Source organism: Diabrotica virgifera, chromosome 4 (assembly GCF_917563875.1).
Source record: "Diabrotica virgifera virgifera chromosome 4, PGI_DIABVI_V3a".
Taxonomy (NCBI): Eukaryota; Metazoa; Arthropoda; class Insecta; order Coleoptera; family Chrysomelidae; genus Diabrotica; species Diabrotica virgifera.
Window position 1 is genome coordinate 41,001,827 of NC_065446.1, and position 17,664 is coordinate 41,019,490.

The window sequence follows — 17,664 nt, forward strand, 5'->3', positions numbered from 1 at the left end:
ACTTTTTATTAAGTTCACGTCTTAAATCAATTATTTATCAAATACACTGTAACCAATATTATTTAATCAACAACTCAAAATATTCCCGATGCCATGTCAAATATTTAAAATTGTCACTGTCTGACTGACAGTACGCTGAGAATATTCTATTCGACTGAGTGCGTTGTATGACAAATATATATTTGGAAATATTACCACGGGACATTGTGTTCATTTTTTTCGAATCCTGAAAAAACCAATAAATATTTTTGAAAAATTTAAACGCAGAATGAAAGACTATATTATTACCGAGGGCCGAAAGTCCCTGAAAACTTCTATAATGTTTATTTTAATAAGTTACAGGGCTGAAAATAAAAGAGAAGTGTGATATTTAATTTCAAATATTTCAGTCAATAGAAACTGCTTGTTTATTCTAAGGGGCTTTCCGCCCTCGGTAATAATGTAATCTTTCATCTTGCGTTTAAATTTTTCTAAAATACTTAGTTTTTTCAGGATTCGAAAAAAACCATATTACGATTCAAATGACAGTACACTCTCGTGACGTAATTTTGCGCCTTCATTGTACTCTTCCAGTGCCTCTAGAAATATTTGTTCCGTGTATAGGTTGAAAAACAATGGCGAAAAAATGCAGCCCCTCTAGAAATGGTTATGTTTTGACTCACCATAACATCCATACTTTATGTGGGCTTGATTCCAATACATTATTTTTAATAATCTGGATGTCCTTAGTCTCAAGTCCTGAAATAGGTAATAGTTCTGAGTTTGTCATGTTTGATAGTGTCGAACGGTTTCCCATAGTCAATAAAGTGGGCCTAAACATCTTTCTGTTGGTCCAAGACCTGCATTGCAAACTTATACATATACTCGCGTTTCAAAGCCACATCTAAAGCCGGTTTGTGTTTTACTTATACATACTGTGTTCTAATTTTGTTCAGTACCTACTGTTAATAAAAACAAAAATATAAGTCTATAAAATTAATCACTATCACATCATATTTATAGTCATGATGATTTATTAAATCTTACTTCCATAAACAAAATTAATATTTAAACGATTTGTGAAGTATGCATATTGATTGTAAAATTAATATTTCAGGTATGAACCAGAGCTGCACCCAGGAGTTACTTATAAATTGAAAACTCCAAAAGCTACTCTAAAAATTTTCTCTACCGGAAGTGTTACAGTAACTGGTAAGACATATTATAGATATTAAGCAGCAAACTTTATTCTACAACTGGATATGATTTTTTAGTAATTTTTATTCCAAATACACTTCTCAAAGAAATTAACGCACCACCTTAAAATGGGTCATTTTTGATGTCTCGAATTTCCTAAACCTGTTGTCCGATTTAAGTGATTTTTTTAATATGTTATTCGCGGTGTGCAAGTACTTGGAGGGGATACGAGAAACGATCGTGCGTGAATAGCGGAGAAATCTTGCAACTTTCTTAAATAATTCATACGTATATTTCATACCTACTGTCATTGAAGAAGAAAAATTAATATTGCTCACAATATTGATATGATATGCAATTATTATATACAAGTACACTGGGGTGCAAAATTAACCGGACACCTTAAAGTAGGTCATTTTTGATGTCTCGAATTTCCTAAACTTGTCCGATTTAAGTGATTTTTTAATAACGCCTTATTCTTTATCAATATCGCTGTAATAATATTGTGGCTAAACAGGTAAATTGTCATTGCATATCGGGTGTACCAATGAAACTGTGTTTTTTCTTAAATTTCGCATCACCCTCTGGAATATTCTAGCATTTATAAAATACTCAAATTAAAACCCACCTATAGCATTATGTTTTCTCAACATTCTGTTTTTTGATTCATTCGCTTAAGTAGGACCATAAAAAAGTTAGGAAATTTAACAACTAGCCTTGTTCTTTATCAATACAGGGTGTTTCTAAATAAGTGCGACAAACTTTAAGGGGTAATTCTACATGAAAAAATAATAACAGTTTGCTTTATAGACCTATGTCCGCAAATGCTTCATTTCTGAGATAGAGGGTGTTGAAATTTGTCTTACAAACTGACGATTTATTTATTGCTTAAAAACCAGTTGAGATATGCAAATGAAATTTGGTGGGTGTTAAGACGTAGTTATTGTACATTTTTTGACATACAAGTAAGAATTTAATATTCACCATTGGCGCGAATATGGGTAATATAAGCCCTCATATTTCCCGTATGCGCGCTAATGGTAAATATTAAATTCTTAATTGTATGTCAAAAAATGTGTAATAACTACTTCTTAAAACCCACCAAATTTCATTTGCATACCTCAACCGGTTTTAAGCAATAAATAAATCGTAAGTTTATAAGAAAACTTTCAACACCCCCTATCTCGAAACGAAGCATTTGCAGACACATCGTTGATAAAGCAAACTGTGATTATTTTTTCATGCAGAATTACTTCTTAAAGTTTGCCAATTATTATTTAAAAACACGCTGTATTGAAGAAAAACATGGCTAGTTGTTAAAGTACCTAACTTTTTTATTATCCAACATATGCGAATGAATCAAAAAACAAAATGTTGAGAAAACATGAGGCTATAGTTGGATTTTAATTTCAATATTTTATAAATGCTAGAATATTCCACAGGGTGATGCGAACTTTCAGAAAAAAAACCCAGTTTGATTGATAAACCCGGTATACAATGAAAATTTAACTGTTTAGCAACAATACTAATACAGCAATATTGCTAAAGAATAAGGCTATAATATATTAAAAAAAGAATGTGTGTGTACTTTGTACGCACGTAAGAAGTTATACTTCTATTATATGATTTAAACGAAATTAATATACTTTTTATTTATATTTTGTTTAAATATTAAACTAATTTATACTTACTACTTCTCAAACATTTTTATTAGAACCGTGCCAAAAATTAAAATAATAAAAGAATAAAACACACACAAACACATTAAACAAGCCACAAATGATGTCTGAACATTAATTGTCGAAATTTTTGAAGTTATACTTCTTTACCGGCGATAGAGGGTGATTTTTTTATATGTTAAAACCTATCAGCCCGGCGCATGCGCATTATAACTTTGTTCTGATTGGATGTTCAAATGACATGTCAAAAATTATCCGATATGGCAGCTGTGGTTTGGAGGTAAAGGTAAAGGTAAACAAATGTATAATATATTAGTTTTATTGTTGTGAGGACAGAAACAAAAAAGTTTATAATATTGTAGTGACTTTTAAATAGTTTTTAAAAGCAACAGGTACGTAATAATTGTTAATGTATCATAGGTATAAACCTACCTATTTGATCTGCCAAAATACATAGTATGTAATACTTTTATTTATATAATTTGATTACCATCAAAATTTCTATCAATATTCACCTAATATATTGTTTTTTTACTCTATGTTTTGTTGTATTTTTTCAATTCTAAATCATTTCAATTCAAAATTAAAATAATTTGATCAATTTTCAAAATATCAAAATATCACAAGTTTAATCCCTTTAGTTATAAGTATATTTGTTATATAATTGTATTTTCAGAAAATACGTATTTAGTTAAAAAAAATTTCGACAATTAATGTTCAGACATCATTTGTGGCTTGTTTAATGTGTTTGTGTGTGTTTTATTCTTTTATTATTTTAATTTTTGGCACTGTTCTAATAAAAATGTTTGAGAAGTAGTAAGTATAAATTAGTTTAATATTTAAACAAAATATAAATAAAAAGTATATTAATTTCGTTTAAATCATATAATAGAAGTATAACTTCTTACGTGCGTACAAAGTACACACACATTCTTTTTTTTAACTAAATACGTATTTTCTGAAAATACAATTATATAATAAATATACTTACAATCATAAAATGTATTAAAAAAAAACAAAAAAGAAAGTTTCTATTGGGACTCGAACCAGCGCTGATAAGCGCGGTTGGTATTGGAATTCATTCGCCTTCAACGCTTAGCCACGGACACTATGTGTCATTATTTACGAAGATCGACTAACTAAACGGATTAAACTTGTGATATTTTGATATTTTGAAAATTGATCAAATTATTTTAATTTTGAATTGAAATGATTTAGAATTGAAAAAATACAACAAAACATAGAGTAAGAAAACAATATATTAGGTGAGTATTGATAGAAATTTTGATGGTAATCAAATTATATAAATAAAAGTATTACATACTATGTATTTTGGCAGATCAAATAGGTAGGTTTATACTCATGATACATTAACAATTATTACGTACCTGTTGCTTTTAAAAACTATTTAAAAGTCACTACAATATTATAAACTTTTTTGTTTCTGTCCTCACAACAATAAAACTAATATATTATACATTTGTTTACCTTTACCTTTACCTCCAAACCACAGCTGTCCTACAGCTGCCATATCGGATAATTTTTGACATGTCATTTGAACATCCAATCAGAACAAAGTTATAATGCGCATGCGCCGGGCTGATAGGTTTTAACATATAAAAATTCACCCTCTATCGCCGGTAAAGAAGTATAACTTCAAAAATCACTTAAATCGGACAACAGGTTTAGGAAATTTCAGACATCAAAAATGACCCATTTTTAAGGTGTCCGGTTAATTTTGCACCCCAGTGTATATTACATATAATTGTTTACCTTTTAATAACATAACCTAAATCTTACTTTTTTTTCTTATAATTTTTTTTGGGCTACGGCCTTGACAATTATTAAAAGTGCAAAAAAAGTTGCCGAGCTATGAAACCAGGTGTCGCTTTTCCGAACTTGTACGGTCCCAATAGCTTTATTCTTTAACAATATCGCTGTAATAATATTGTTGCTAAACAGGTTAAATTGTTGATGAATACTGGTTGTACCAATCAAACTGTGATTTTTTCTCAAAGTTCTCGTGACCCTGTGGAATATTCTAGCATTTATAAAATACTGAAATTAAAACCCAACTATAGCCCCATGTTTTCATAACATTCTGTTTTTTGATTCATTTGCTTATGTTGGATAATAAAAAATTTAGGTACTTTAACAACTAGTCTTGATATTATACAATTTGGAATTTAATATTCACCATTGGCGAACATAAAATTCTTAATTATATGTCAAAAAATGCACAATAACTACCTCTTAAAACCCACCAAATTTCATTTGCATTTCTCAACCGGTTTTAGAGCAATAAATAAATCGTCAGTTTGTAAGAAAAATTTCAACACCCCCTATCTCGGAAACGAAGCATTTGCGGACATACGTGTATAAAGCAAACGGTCATTATTTTTTCATGCAGAATTACCACTTACAGTTTGCCATACTTATTTAAAAACACCCTGTATTGGTGAAAAACAAGGCTAGTTGTTAAAGTACCTGACTTTTTTATTATCCAACACAAGCGATTGAATCAAAACACAGAATGTTAAGAAAACATGAGGCTATAGTTGGTTTTAATTCCAGTATTTTATAAATGCTAGAATAGTCCACAGGGTGACGCGAACTTTTAGAAAAAAATCACAGTTTGATTGGTATACCCGGTATACAATGACATTTTACCTGTTTAGCAAGAATATTATTACAGAGATATTGTTAAAGAATAAGGCTACAACATGTTAAAAAATCACTTAAATCGGACAACAGGTTTAGGAAATTCGGTTTAGGAAATTGTTTAATAAAAACAATAGGTTTAAGTAATTTTTTGTCAAGAACTATTTGAAAAAGAACACAAAAGAGGATACATGGGTGGCAAAAAATATTTTGAACTTTTTAGTTATGTTAATTATCATTTAATAAATGCATAACGTATCTTCACATGTACCTATGTGCGGCAGATTCGTGCAAATATTATAATTATTGTGAAATTAATGGTAGAAGCATATAATTTGGACCACATATACTACACATATAAAGGTTCAGATTTAGATAAAAGGCCATTTCAGATTTTGTCTTTTACAAAAATGGCGACTATATATATGTGACTAATAGAACGATAACTTTTGAAGGAAAGTCCAATTTCAGCCAAAGGACATCGCACACATCTTATGGAAAATATAATGTCACTCAAATTCAATAAAATTTATACGAATAGATTCGTTTTAAATTAACTGTCAATTCTTATCATTGCGCCAACTCTTAATTATGATTAATTACGGCGCAAATTGCAATTAAAGTTTATCGAAGTCACATTTTTGGAGTCTATAAACGTGTCAGTTATAATCACTATTGCTCTGGGTGCTATTCAAAACAGCTTAAACCCCGCTGGGCCTAAGCGGATTAGTGAAACTATTATAATAAGATGCTTAAGAGCTCGAGAAGATTTATGAACTAACTATAATTTGGGCATTTTAAAATATTTTTTCTCTCTCTAACTTATGTACCTACCCATTTGATTTCAGATTGATTTATATCAATTTCTGCTCTTATTATTGAAAATTAAGAGTTGGCGCAATGATAAGAATTGGTCGTTAAATTGAAACGAATATATTCATATAAATTTTATTGAATTTGAGTGACATTATATTTTCCATAAGATGTGTGCGATGTCCTTTGGCATCAAGGTTCTCTTTGTGATGAGTAAGATCGAGTTATTGAACCGAAAGAATCGGTTTGCCAGAAGTTGTGTTTTTACTGTTTTTTATTTAAAAATATGTTGTTTTTTTTTCAATTCTTTCACCCTGTATATATTAACTTTTCAAAAAAGTAATACCGCCATTGAAAATAGTGTAAAAATATTTTTTAGGAAATATTTTGGCTTTTTAGTTATATTAATTACCATTTAATAAATGCATAACGTATCTTCACGTGTACCTATATGCGGCAGATTCATTTTGAACGCTCGCCATTTTTGTAAAAGACAAAATCTGAGATGGCCTCATATCTTAAGAGGAAACAGTAGCGATCAACAGGTAGCAAAAACGCGTTCCAAGATTGCGGCTGTATTTTTGAATATTCTTTCGAGATATTTGGCACACGTATTCGTAAATATAATAAAGAATGGCGGTACAGAGCCCAATTTGAAAAATATATTAATATGTGGAAATTACTCTATAATTAAATACAATATTAAAAAAACGAGCCTGTACCGCCATTAAGAAGAACAAAAAAATACACTTTCTTCAAATAAACTTTTTTAATTCATTAGTAGTTCCAAAATGACACAAAATCTAGGCATCGGATAAAAAAGTTTATTTGAAGAAAGTGTATTTTTTTGTTCTTCTTAATGGCGGTACAGGCTCGTTTTTTTAATATTGTATTTAATTACAGAGTAATTTCCACATATTAATCTATTTTTCAAATTGGGCTCTGTACCGTCATTCTTTATTATATTACGAATGCGTGTGCCAAATATCTCGAAAAAATATTCAAAATTACAGCCGCAATCTTGGAACGCGTTTTCGCTACCTGTTGATCGCTACTGTTTCCTCTTAATTTGAATCTTTGTATGTGTAGTGTGTGCGGTCCAAATTATATGCTTTTACCATTAAATGCCCAATAATTCTTATATTATTTGCACGATTCTGCCGCACATAGGTTCATAGGTAAATGTGAAGAATGGTTATGCATTTATTAATTGGTAATTAACACAACTAAAGAGTTCAAAATATTAAAAAAAAAATATTTTTACTCACTTTTCAACGGCGGTATTACCTTTTTGAAAAATTAATATATACAGGGTGAAAGAATTTTTGAAACCGATTTTTCCGGTTCAAGACCTCGATCTTACACATAAAAAAAGGACCTATATACCAAATTCGGTTGAAATCGGACTTTTCGTTTAAAAGTTATCGTGCTATTAGCCACATATGTATAGGCGCCATTTTGAATGCCTGCCATTTTTGTAAAAGGCAAAATCTGAGATGGCCTCATATCTAAATTTGAACCTTTGTGTGTCTAGTATATGTGGTCCAAGTTATGTGCTTCTACCATTAAATGCACAAAGATTCTTATAATATTTGTACGAATCTGCCGCACATAGGTACATGTGAAGATAAGTTATGCATTTATTAAATGGTAATTAACATAAATAAAAAGTTCAAAATATTTCCAAAACACATTTTTACGCTCTTTTCAATGCCTTTATTACATAAAATATAAAAAAATAACATATTTTGACATAAAAAATCAGGAAAAACACAACTTCTGGTAAACTGATTCTTCCGGTTTAAGAGCTCGATCTTATACACCAAAAAAAGAACCCATCTACCAAATTTGGTTGAAGTCGGTCTTTTCGTTCAAAAGTTGTTGTGTTATTAGTCACATATGTATAGTCGCCATTGTGAATCCCCGCCGTTTTTGTAAAAGGCAAAATTTGAGATTGCCTCCCATCTAAATTTGAACCTTTATATGTGTAGTATATGTGGTCCAAATTATATTCTTATAATATTTGCACGAATCTGCCGCACTAGAAGTAAAAGAGGCATGAGCCTATTTATAAAGTAGGAAGAAGAAGAAGAATTTTTTGTTAAGTTGGACACATTTTGAGTGGCTGGAAGTTACTATACAACCAAGCACACGTGCTCTTAGCCAATATTAATTATAACTTCGTAAAAATGATTCGCATTTAAAATAAGATTTAAGAGAATTTTTGGAATTTTTTTTATCGTTTATGAAACAATATATCGTTTACAATATAATGTTATTAATTAAAATTATGCAGGTTATCCCCACGGTTATTAGACTTTATTACGGTTGCCTTGACCGACGGTGGTGGGGAGAGTTATATTTTTGACTTTACGTCACAAGAGTACACAATTCCATATTTTTAAATGATTTTCGATCATTGAATGTGTGTTATTGTGTATATATGTGTATTATTTGTGTTATTATGAAATAATAAGACAAATAGTACACATTTTATCTTATACCAGGTGGTGAATCGTAAAACGGGCTATAGGAAACTCAATGTAAAATTCTAAATTGTTGAATTCCTGCTTCCCTAATTATTTTACATCAAAAGTCATGAGAGAATACTTGTAGAGAATTAAAATCTGTATTAAAATCAAAAGTTAAAATTGTTCGACGATTTAAATGCATTCCAAAATTTTGAAAAATATGATAAATTTGCCACAATAGGTATGCGTGTAAAAGTTAGGCCACACGTTACTATTTAACTGACAGTATCTTATCATCTGTATTGTTTTTAAACAATAGATGATAAAATAAAAATATCAAAAATGTGAACATTATTGCATTGTGTGTGGCCTAAGTTTGGGATAAAAACTGAAATGTATTACATTTTTACAAAATTTTGGAATATGTTTAATTACGTAGACCAATTTTAACAGTTGTTTTCAATACAGATTTCAATCCTCTACAAATAGTTTCTAATGTCTTTTGATGTAAAATAATTAGGGAAGCTGGAATAACAGTTTAGAATTTTACATTGAGTTAATGCAAAATTTTGACGCATGTCAAAATTCTCAATGTGTTTTAATTGTATTAATTTTTTTCGAATCCTGAGAAAACTAATAAATATTTTTGAAAAATTTAAACTCAGAATGAAAGACTACATTATTACCGAGGGCCGAAAGTCCCTGAAAACTTCTATAATGTTTATTTTAATAAGTTACAGGGCTGAAGATAAAAGAGAAGTGTGATATTTAATTTCAAATATTTCATTCAATAGAAACTGCTTGATTATTCTAAGGAGCTTTCCGCCCTCGGTAATAATGTAATCTTTCATCTTGCGTTTAAATTTTTCTAAAATACTTAGTTTTTTCAGGATTCGAAAAAATCATATTACGATTCAAATGACAGTACACTCTCGTGACGTAATCGCACCCTTAATGTTCATTGGTTAGTCGATCTAGGCAACCGTAGTAATGTCTAAGAACCGTGGTGAATTAGTTTCTTTAGAAATGTGGAAATTCATTCTTGAGCACAGATCTACAGCGGCTGTCTCGTTCCTTTTTTTTTCAACATTTTTTGCCAAGCAGTTTTCATGGGACGAAGGTATGCAATGGAATTGTCTGCAGAAGCTGCTTATCATTGCGTAGGAACGGTATCAATTTTGTGTTGTCCTTGGACAGTTTTAGTACCTCGATATTAACGTGGGAACTAAAGTTATCATTATTTTTCACTTCTTCCTGGTGCTATTTGTAGAAATATATCACAATATACGACCCCAACAACTATATATTGGAAAAACTAAAATACAGCTAGACTGCGAGGCATAAGTTAGGAATATAGAAAATTATGCTCATTTTCATAGTTGTTTTTTTTTTTCGTGAACGGATAAACGGATTCCGCTAATTTTTTTTATTATTTTAGATTATCTTTGGTATTTATACAGTTTGTCAAAGGTTTACCCAAACTTCTTTTTCGTACTTATACCGGATGAAAGAAAAGAAATGTTTTTCTTATGTTAAGTTTGAGACACTGTAGGGAGGACAAGGTACAAATGTGAGTATACATCGGAATCGTTTTGTAGTCTTATGTTTTATGAACATTATGTTTTTTGAATGTCCCTGATTCTTTAGAAACAAAGAAAATAGACGGTTTTATTCTTTAACATGTGTTTTAACCGAAACAAAAGTTTTAGACACCCTGTAGGAAGGAAAAGGTACAAAGGTGGATATACATCGAAATTATGTTGTAGTCTCATATTTTGTCAATATTATATTTTTTTAATTTCTCTGATATCTTTAATAACAAAGAAACTAGACTGTTTTACTCTTTAATATGTGTTTTAACTGACGACATGCGATACGTGAGGAGGCCATGTCTTATCATACCACTAAGATAAAATTGTTTCCTATATATAGTGCGAAAGGACCGATAATGTTTAAAAAAAAATTTGTATAATGTATAGTAAAACCGAGTTATCTACAACCGCGAGAAGAAGATTCGTGTATGCGGTGCAAGTGACCTTCAGGGATGCAGTCAAATCTGTTATACTATACCTATCGCTATTTAAAGAGCCTCCACATATACACCAACTCCGTACTTACTCTCAAGGAAATTCCCACCCCAAAACATTACAGAGCCTCCATTAAACAACCTCGTCTCTCTTATGTTGCACTGTGCATACCGCTTACCTGGTCGACAAATAACTCTTATAGATTTACGTTATGTGCCTTTCTGTTTTGTTTACTGTTATTTTTTTATTGTTTATTTAGTTTTCTTTCAGTTAAAACACATGTTAAAGAGTAAAAGCACCTATTTTCTTTGTTTCCAAAGATATCAGGGACATTCAAAAAGCAAAATGTTCACAAAACATAAGACTACAATACTATTACGGTATATATATACCCATATTTGTACTTTGTCCTCCCTTCAGGGTGTCTCAAACTTAACATAAGAAAAACATTTCTTTTCGTCCACTCGGTATAAGTTCAAAAAAAGTTTGAGTAAATCTTTGCCCGAGTTTGTAAGTACCAAAGAAAAATCTAAAATAATAAAAAATAGCGGAATTCGTTAATCTGTTCACGAAAAAATCAACTATGAAAATGAGCATAATTTTAGCTATATCCCTAACTTATGCCTCGCAGTATATAATTCAGATAATTGGCAGTTTATTTTTCTCTAATAATGTTTATTGTGTATTAATGTAATACTGTGAGATTGATTAATAGGGAACTTGCATAAAATTTTAAATTGTAAAATAAATATTGTAAAATATTGTAAAATTTTAAATAAAAATGTTATAAATAACAACAGAACATAATTTAAAACATGTATCAAAGATAAAAAAGTTGTTTTTGTGTTCCGTTTGGCCCCTAAAGACGATTCTAATTTCTAATTAAAGCAGTTAGTCCCAAACGCGTCGTGACGTCATATGTTTACGTATGTTTACATTTTGCACCAACAAAGTAAACAAAATTGTATATAATTTTATATTAGACATTATAAACGTCAGTAGAAAATACAGTTATGTGACGTCCAAGTGTTTTTGATCGTTTGAACTATTCATAGAAAACTTGTACTTTTACAAAATGGTTTTATTTTCCGTAGTAAACCTTCTTTCCTTTCCTTCAAAAACTGTATCAAACTCCAATCTCAACAAACTGGTATATATTATTACAATGACATACGATAAATGTCATTAGAATATAAATATTTTTCCCTAATTAGGCGACGATGAGCTAGCCAAATACCCAAGTAGGTGGAGGCCAATAAATTAAAGGAGAAGAAGAATATACCTAAATATAACCTTAAACATAACTATATAATACATTGATATAAAAATACCCAGGATAGAACCTATGAACAAAATTCTTGCGTCTAAAGTAGCCGATAAAAAGTAGCCGCTAACTTGACATTAAAATGGCCGACTCTTGGTTTCCGGAATAATTTCTTGATTTACCAAGAGGAATGCATTAAATTATTGACTTAATACTTGCTTAATACATAATGTTACCTGTTTTACAATGTGTTTTACATTAAAATATGTCACCAACTAAAATATTTATTATTTATTAAACACATGAACACCTTTCAACGCCAACTTCACGTCAGAAATTGTAAACAGTATGTGGCGTCAGTTCCGTCCCAGATCAGATACATAGTATACACAGTTAGACCGCTTGATATAATAAAACTATGTGACGTCACGGGTTGTTTGAACTATTTTATTTTACAGAAGAGATTTGTATTTCTAAGTTATTATGAGTTTTTGAAGCGTGAAATTTTGGAAATCTCGTTTTTAAACAAAACAACATTGTTATTTAATAAAAAAAAATGTGCAAGTTCCCTATTACTAATATGTAATATAGATTTAACCATATAGAAAGAAGAAATCCAGAAGCAGTTATCAAGAAAATTACCAAATGGAGACCTGTATCAGGTAGATCACGAGGAAGACCCAAAACCAGATGGAAGAACCAGATAGTTGAGGAAATGAAGAAGATGGGAGTAAGAGAATGGTAACCATAAGCATTTGTAAATCCAAAATGTTAATGCGGACTAATTCTCCGCGACAAATGAATCCGAAGAGTCCCAAGAGGGCGGCAATCCCACCACTAGGAGTGTAGATGCCATAATGATGATGATATATTTAACCAGCAGCTCAAAAGAAAATAGTAATTAATAATAAAAAACGTTTATTTTGTGGCTTATTGTGATCTAGAACGAATATTTATTTATAAAACAGAATAGCACCCGAATAGACTTTATGACCGCTTGAATTCGGTTTGACATTGACTGCGTTCACCAAGTGCAAACACGTTCACAAATGTTTGCGCTTTGATTATGCTTTGATTCTAAACTTGTTGACAGCGAGCTGAACGGTTTGTTGTTTAGGTTAATATTTGACATTTTGCTTGCTTGGTTTGAACGTAACCTAAAATAAATTTTCTCAATAAATACGTTTTTGAATTTATTTTTTTTATTAAAGGAAAAAAGAAAATTTATTTAATAGATAATAACGTAGCAGAATGTCTTCAGTAGCCTTTATTTTATATATAAAACCCTTATCAATATATTCTACAATATATACAATTTAAATTCCCGCCATATTTTTTCAATATTCAACACGTTTGCAAAGTTCAACTTAAATATTTTATGTTTGCAAAAATGGCGACCGCTTTCCAAACATGTTTGACGTTAGCAAGTCGTTCAGAAGCATAAAGCGCAAACTGATTGCCAACGTTTGCATCTGGTGAACGCGCCCATTGGCTCGACTAACAGCTCGTCCACATGAGAGCGGTTTGCCAACGTCGACGTCGCGGTTTACCTGTTTTCCTTGGTAACTTCAAAGGCGGCATTAGGGTGTGATCAGGAAAAACAGGTAAAACGCGACTTAACCGCTGACAAACCGTCCTCATATGTACAAAGCATTAGGATGTGTAGGAGGGGTATTCTATAATTCCAAATCTTCTCTATTTTGGATTTAAGTTAGTGTAATGTCCGTTGTGGGTTGTTCTTTAGTGTCTGTTTATCTTATGCCATACTGTTTCAATATTTTGATGATTCTTATGATATTAGTAGGTCATAATATAACCTTATAATAAATACACCTTACAGTATAGGCTGTATAAAAATATGAATCCCTTTTTGAGATTATTTAATTAAAATATTGCTTATTTAACATTATTATCATATTTATTAAAAATAGTAAATTAACAGCCAAATACCTTAACTTTTATATATTTTAATTTGTCTTAATATAGTTTTTAGGGCTTGTATATACATAGTCCAGGATGTATCGTCGCCACTGTTACTAAATTATTCTGATTCGATTTTTTTGCACAAACTCACTCAAAAAGAAGGCCAGGCGGTACCGTGCTCGAAAAATTGTTTAAACAATTTTTTTTTAAACAAATTCACAAACAATTTTTCACTTCGGACAAACTTTTTTTAGATCTTTTGGGTCATTCGGAGTAAAAAAGGTCTCTTGTGATTTTTCTCTAAAATTGATTGTTGTCGAGTTGTACGCGATTTAAAATTTGAAAAATGCGAAAATGACCATTTTTAAGGCTTAAGAGGAAACAGTAGCGATCAACAGGTAGCAAAAACGCGTTCCAAGATTGCAGCTGTAATTTTGAATATTTTTTCGAGATATTTGGCACACGTATTCGTAATATAATAAAGAATGGCGCTACAGAGCCCAATTTGAAAAATATATTAATATGTGGAAATTACTCTGTAATTAAATACAATATTAAAAAAACGAGCCTGTACCGCCATTAAGAAGAACAAAAAAATACACTTTCTTCAAATAAATTTTTTTGTCCGATGCCTAGATTTTGTGTCATTTTGGAACTACTAAAATTTTTTATTTCATTAGTAGTTCCAAAATGACACAAAATCTAGGCATCGGATAAAAAAGTTTATTTGAAGAAAGTGTATTTTTTTGTTCTTCTTAATGGCGGTACAGGCTCGATTTTTTAATATTGTATTTAATTACAGAGTAATTTTTACATATTAATATATTTTTCAAATTGGGCTCTGTACCGCCATTCTTTATTATATTACGAATACGTGTGCCAAATATCTCGAAAAAATATTCAAAATTACAGCCGCAATCTTAGAACGCGTTTTGGCTACCTGTTGATCGCTACTATATCACCTTAATAACTCGGTTAAAAATTATTATGAAAGTCAGAAAGTGACCAAATCAAAGTTTAAAGTCCCCCTACAAGATCCTGCAAACATTTTTGTAATTATTTTATTACTAAGCTTATATTTTTAATTATTAACATTGAGCTCTAAGAGCGTATTGAGGCGGCCGTCAATGTGAGTGCGAGTGAGATGCACGATTGGACGGCCGGAATGATGCATCTCTTTTGCACTCACAATTTACGGCCACCTAATACGCGCTTTAGCACTCATTGTTAATAATTAAAGATAACCGCTTAGTAATACAATAATGACACAAATTTCTTCAGGATCTTGTAGGGGGACTTTATACTTTGATTTGGTCACTTCCTGACTTTCGTAATAATAATTTTCAACCGAGTTATTAAGCCTTAACAATGGCTATTTTCGCGTTTTTCAAATTTTAAATCGCGTATAATTCGACAACAATCAATTTTAGAGAAAAATTACAAGAGACACTTTCTGCTCAGAATGAACCAGATTAGACCGGGAGATATTATACAGAAGTTCAGCCACGATTTTCTGCCTTTTACAATAGTGGAAGGGTAGACGAGGTATGTACTTACAATTTGTGGAAATATCCACAAACTTTCTGTGACATTTTCCTGTAAAAATTAGATTTTCCCAAAAAATAAAAATAGGGTTTTGCGATGAATTTCTGAGTCTTGCCATATCCGTAAACTGATAGGATACTATGGATTTTATGAAGAAAATTTTTTGGGCAGGAGGGTTGCAAACGGGCTAACGGAGTATATGTATACAAACATGTAAGGAAAATAATGAAATTTTCATGATTTTCTGGGTCCTGCCAACTAAATAAATTAAACATATTTATTTCAAAATGATCAAAAAAAAAAATGTTGGCATGACGTCTCCTATTGTTTAAGTATACTTGTCCCTTGGAAAATTATGCGCAAAATTTTTAACCTGATTCCGTGATTTTCTGAGTCCTGCCTTTAAAAAGTTATAATACTCAAATGCAATCAATACTTTTTCGGTACTCGACAGGAAGGTTAAACGGTTCTTGTAAGACGGTAGGAGTCCTAGATTTGTACAAAAATTCGTGAAAAATTCCACGATATTCTAAGTCATGCCATTTGGCATATGTTTCAAGAATCTTAATTTAAGTCTATTTACAAAGAGGCAGGATGGTTTTATAGTTATTTCGTATACAGGGTGGGGCATTAGTGTGACAAAGTCCAATCACTCGTTTGTCGTAAGAGATACGAAAAAAAGTTATTTAGGTAAAACTTGGGACAAAGAGAGGATCATAATTTAAAAATATTTTCTAATATACAGGGCTACCCGTATAGACAGGGTGACACAAACTTAAGTTTTTTTAATGAAACACCCTGTATATATATTTAAGATTCCTAAGATAATTTTAAGACAATTTAACACAATTCACATAATCCAAAAATGTTTCCTAGGGGAGCTAGATCTCTGTGAAGATGGCGCCTTGTAATTTGATTTTTTTTTATCTCCAGAACGCTTCCATTTCGATAGACAAAAACTGGTCCGCCTTTTTATCTTCCAGAGATAAATCGATTCCATCAATTGCGAATCTCTAGTACCGGTCATAGGAGTCCGTTTTGGGTAGGGCAACGGTTATTTTATCGCATAACTTTTTTGTCTTTAACTTTTAAGCATTTTTGACACTATATTATTAAACTGTGAGGCATTCTAGTACTAAACGATACTCTTGCTTTAAGTCGGTAGGATGCACCGTTTTTTAGAAAAACCAATTTAAAAATTTTTCGTATTTTGAATTTAAGAAAAATTTGAAAAAAATAAAAAAAGACGGTGTATTTACCGACTTAAAGCAGGAGGAACTTTTAGTACTAGAATACCTCATTAATGTTGTTCTGAAGCTATTTTACCTCATAATTTAATACTCTTCTGTCAAAAATTATTAAAAATTAAAGCAAGTTATGAGATTTCGTTGATCTACCCAAGACGGACGCCTATGACCGATACTAGAAATTCACAATTGATAAAATATTCATCTTTGGAAGAGAAATAAACGTACCATTCGTTTTTCTGAATAGTTTTTTTTATTTTTTTTTTCAAATTCAAAAACCGAAAAAATTTTCAAATCGATTTTTCTAGAACACGGCTTATCCTACCGACTTAAAGCAAGAGTACCTTTTAGTACAAGAATACCCCATAGTTTAATAATCCAGTGTCAAAAATGCTTAAAAGTTAAACACAGAAAAGTTATGCGATAAAATATCCGTGTCCCAACCCTAAACGGACGCCTATGACCGGTACTAAAAATTGACAATTGATGGAATCGATTTATCTCTGGAAGATAAATAGGTGTACCAGTTTTTGTTTTTCTAAATAGAAGTGTTCTGGAGCTATTTAAAAAAACTAATTAGAATACGCCATCTTTAAAGAGCTCTAGCTTCCTTAGGAAGCATTTTCGGACGAGGTGAATTGAGTTAAATTTTCTTAAAATTATCTGAGGAATCTCAGGGCTTCGATTGTTAGAAGAGTTTCTGGACACCCTGTATAATAGGTACAATTCCTACTATATATTTACAATTAATTGTAACATTATTGATTTTCTTCCTATTACTTTTATTACGTTTACTTAGATACAAATATGATCTAATCGTTTAAAATAAATATGTTACAGTTTGGTATTATATTTGAA

General features: G+C 30.8%; 1 protein-coding gene across 3 annotated transcripts in view; it reads left to right on the plus strand.

Annotated features, from left to right (window-relative positions):
* The window catches only part of LOC114325509 (TATA box-binding protein-like 1), a 98,888-nt gene that overhangs the window by 36,704 nt on the left and 44,520 nt on the right, over window positions 1–17,664 (plus strand). For all 3 annotated transcript variants that reach the window (XM_028273574.2, XM_050648173.1, XM_028273573.2), the window contains exon 3: window positions 1,097–1,191. In XM_028273574.2, the coding sequence (XP_028129375.1) occupies window positions 1,097–1,191 (95 nt within the window). The remainder of the gene's footprint in view (window positions 1–1,096; window positions 1,192–17,664) is intronic.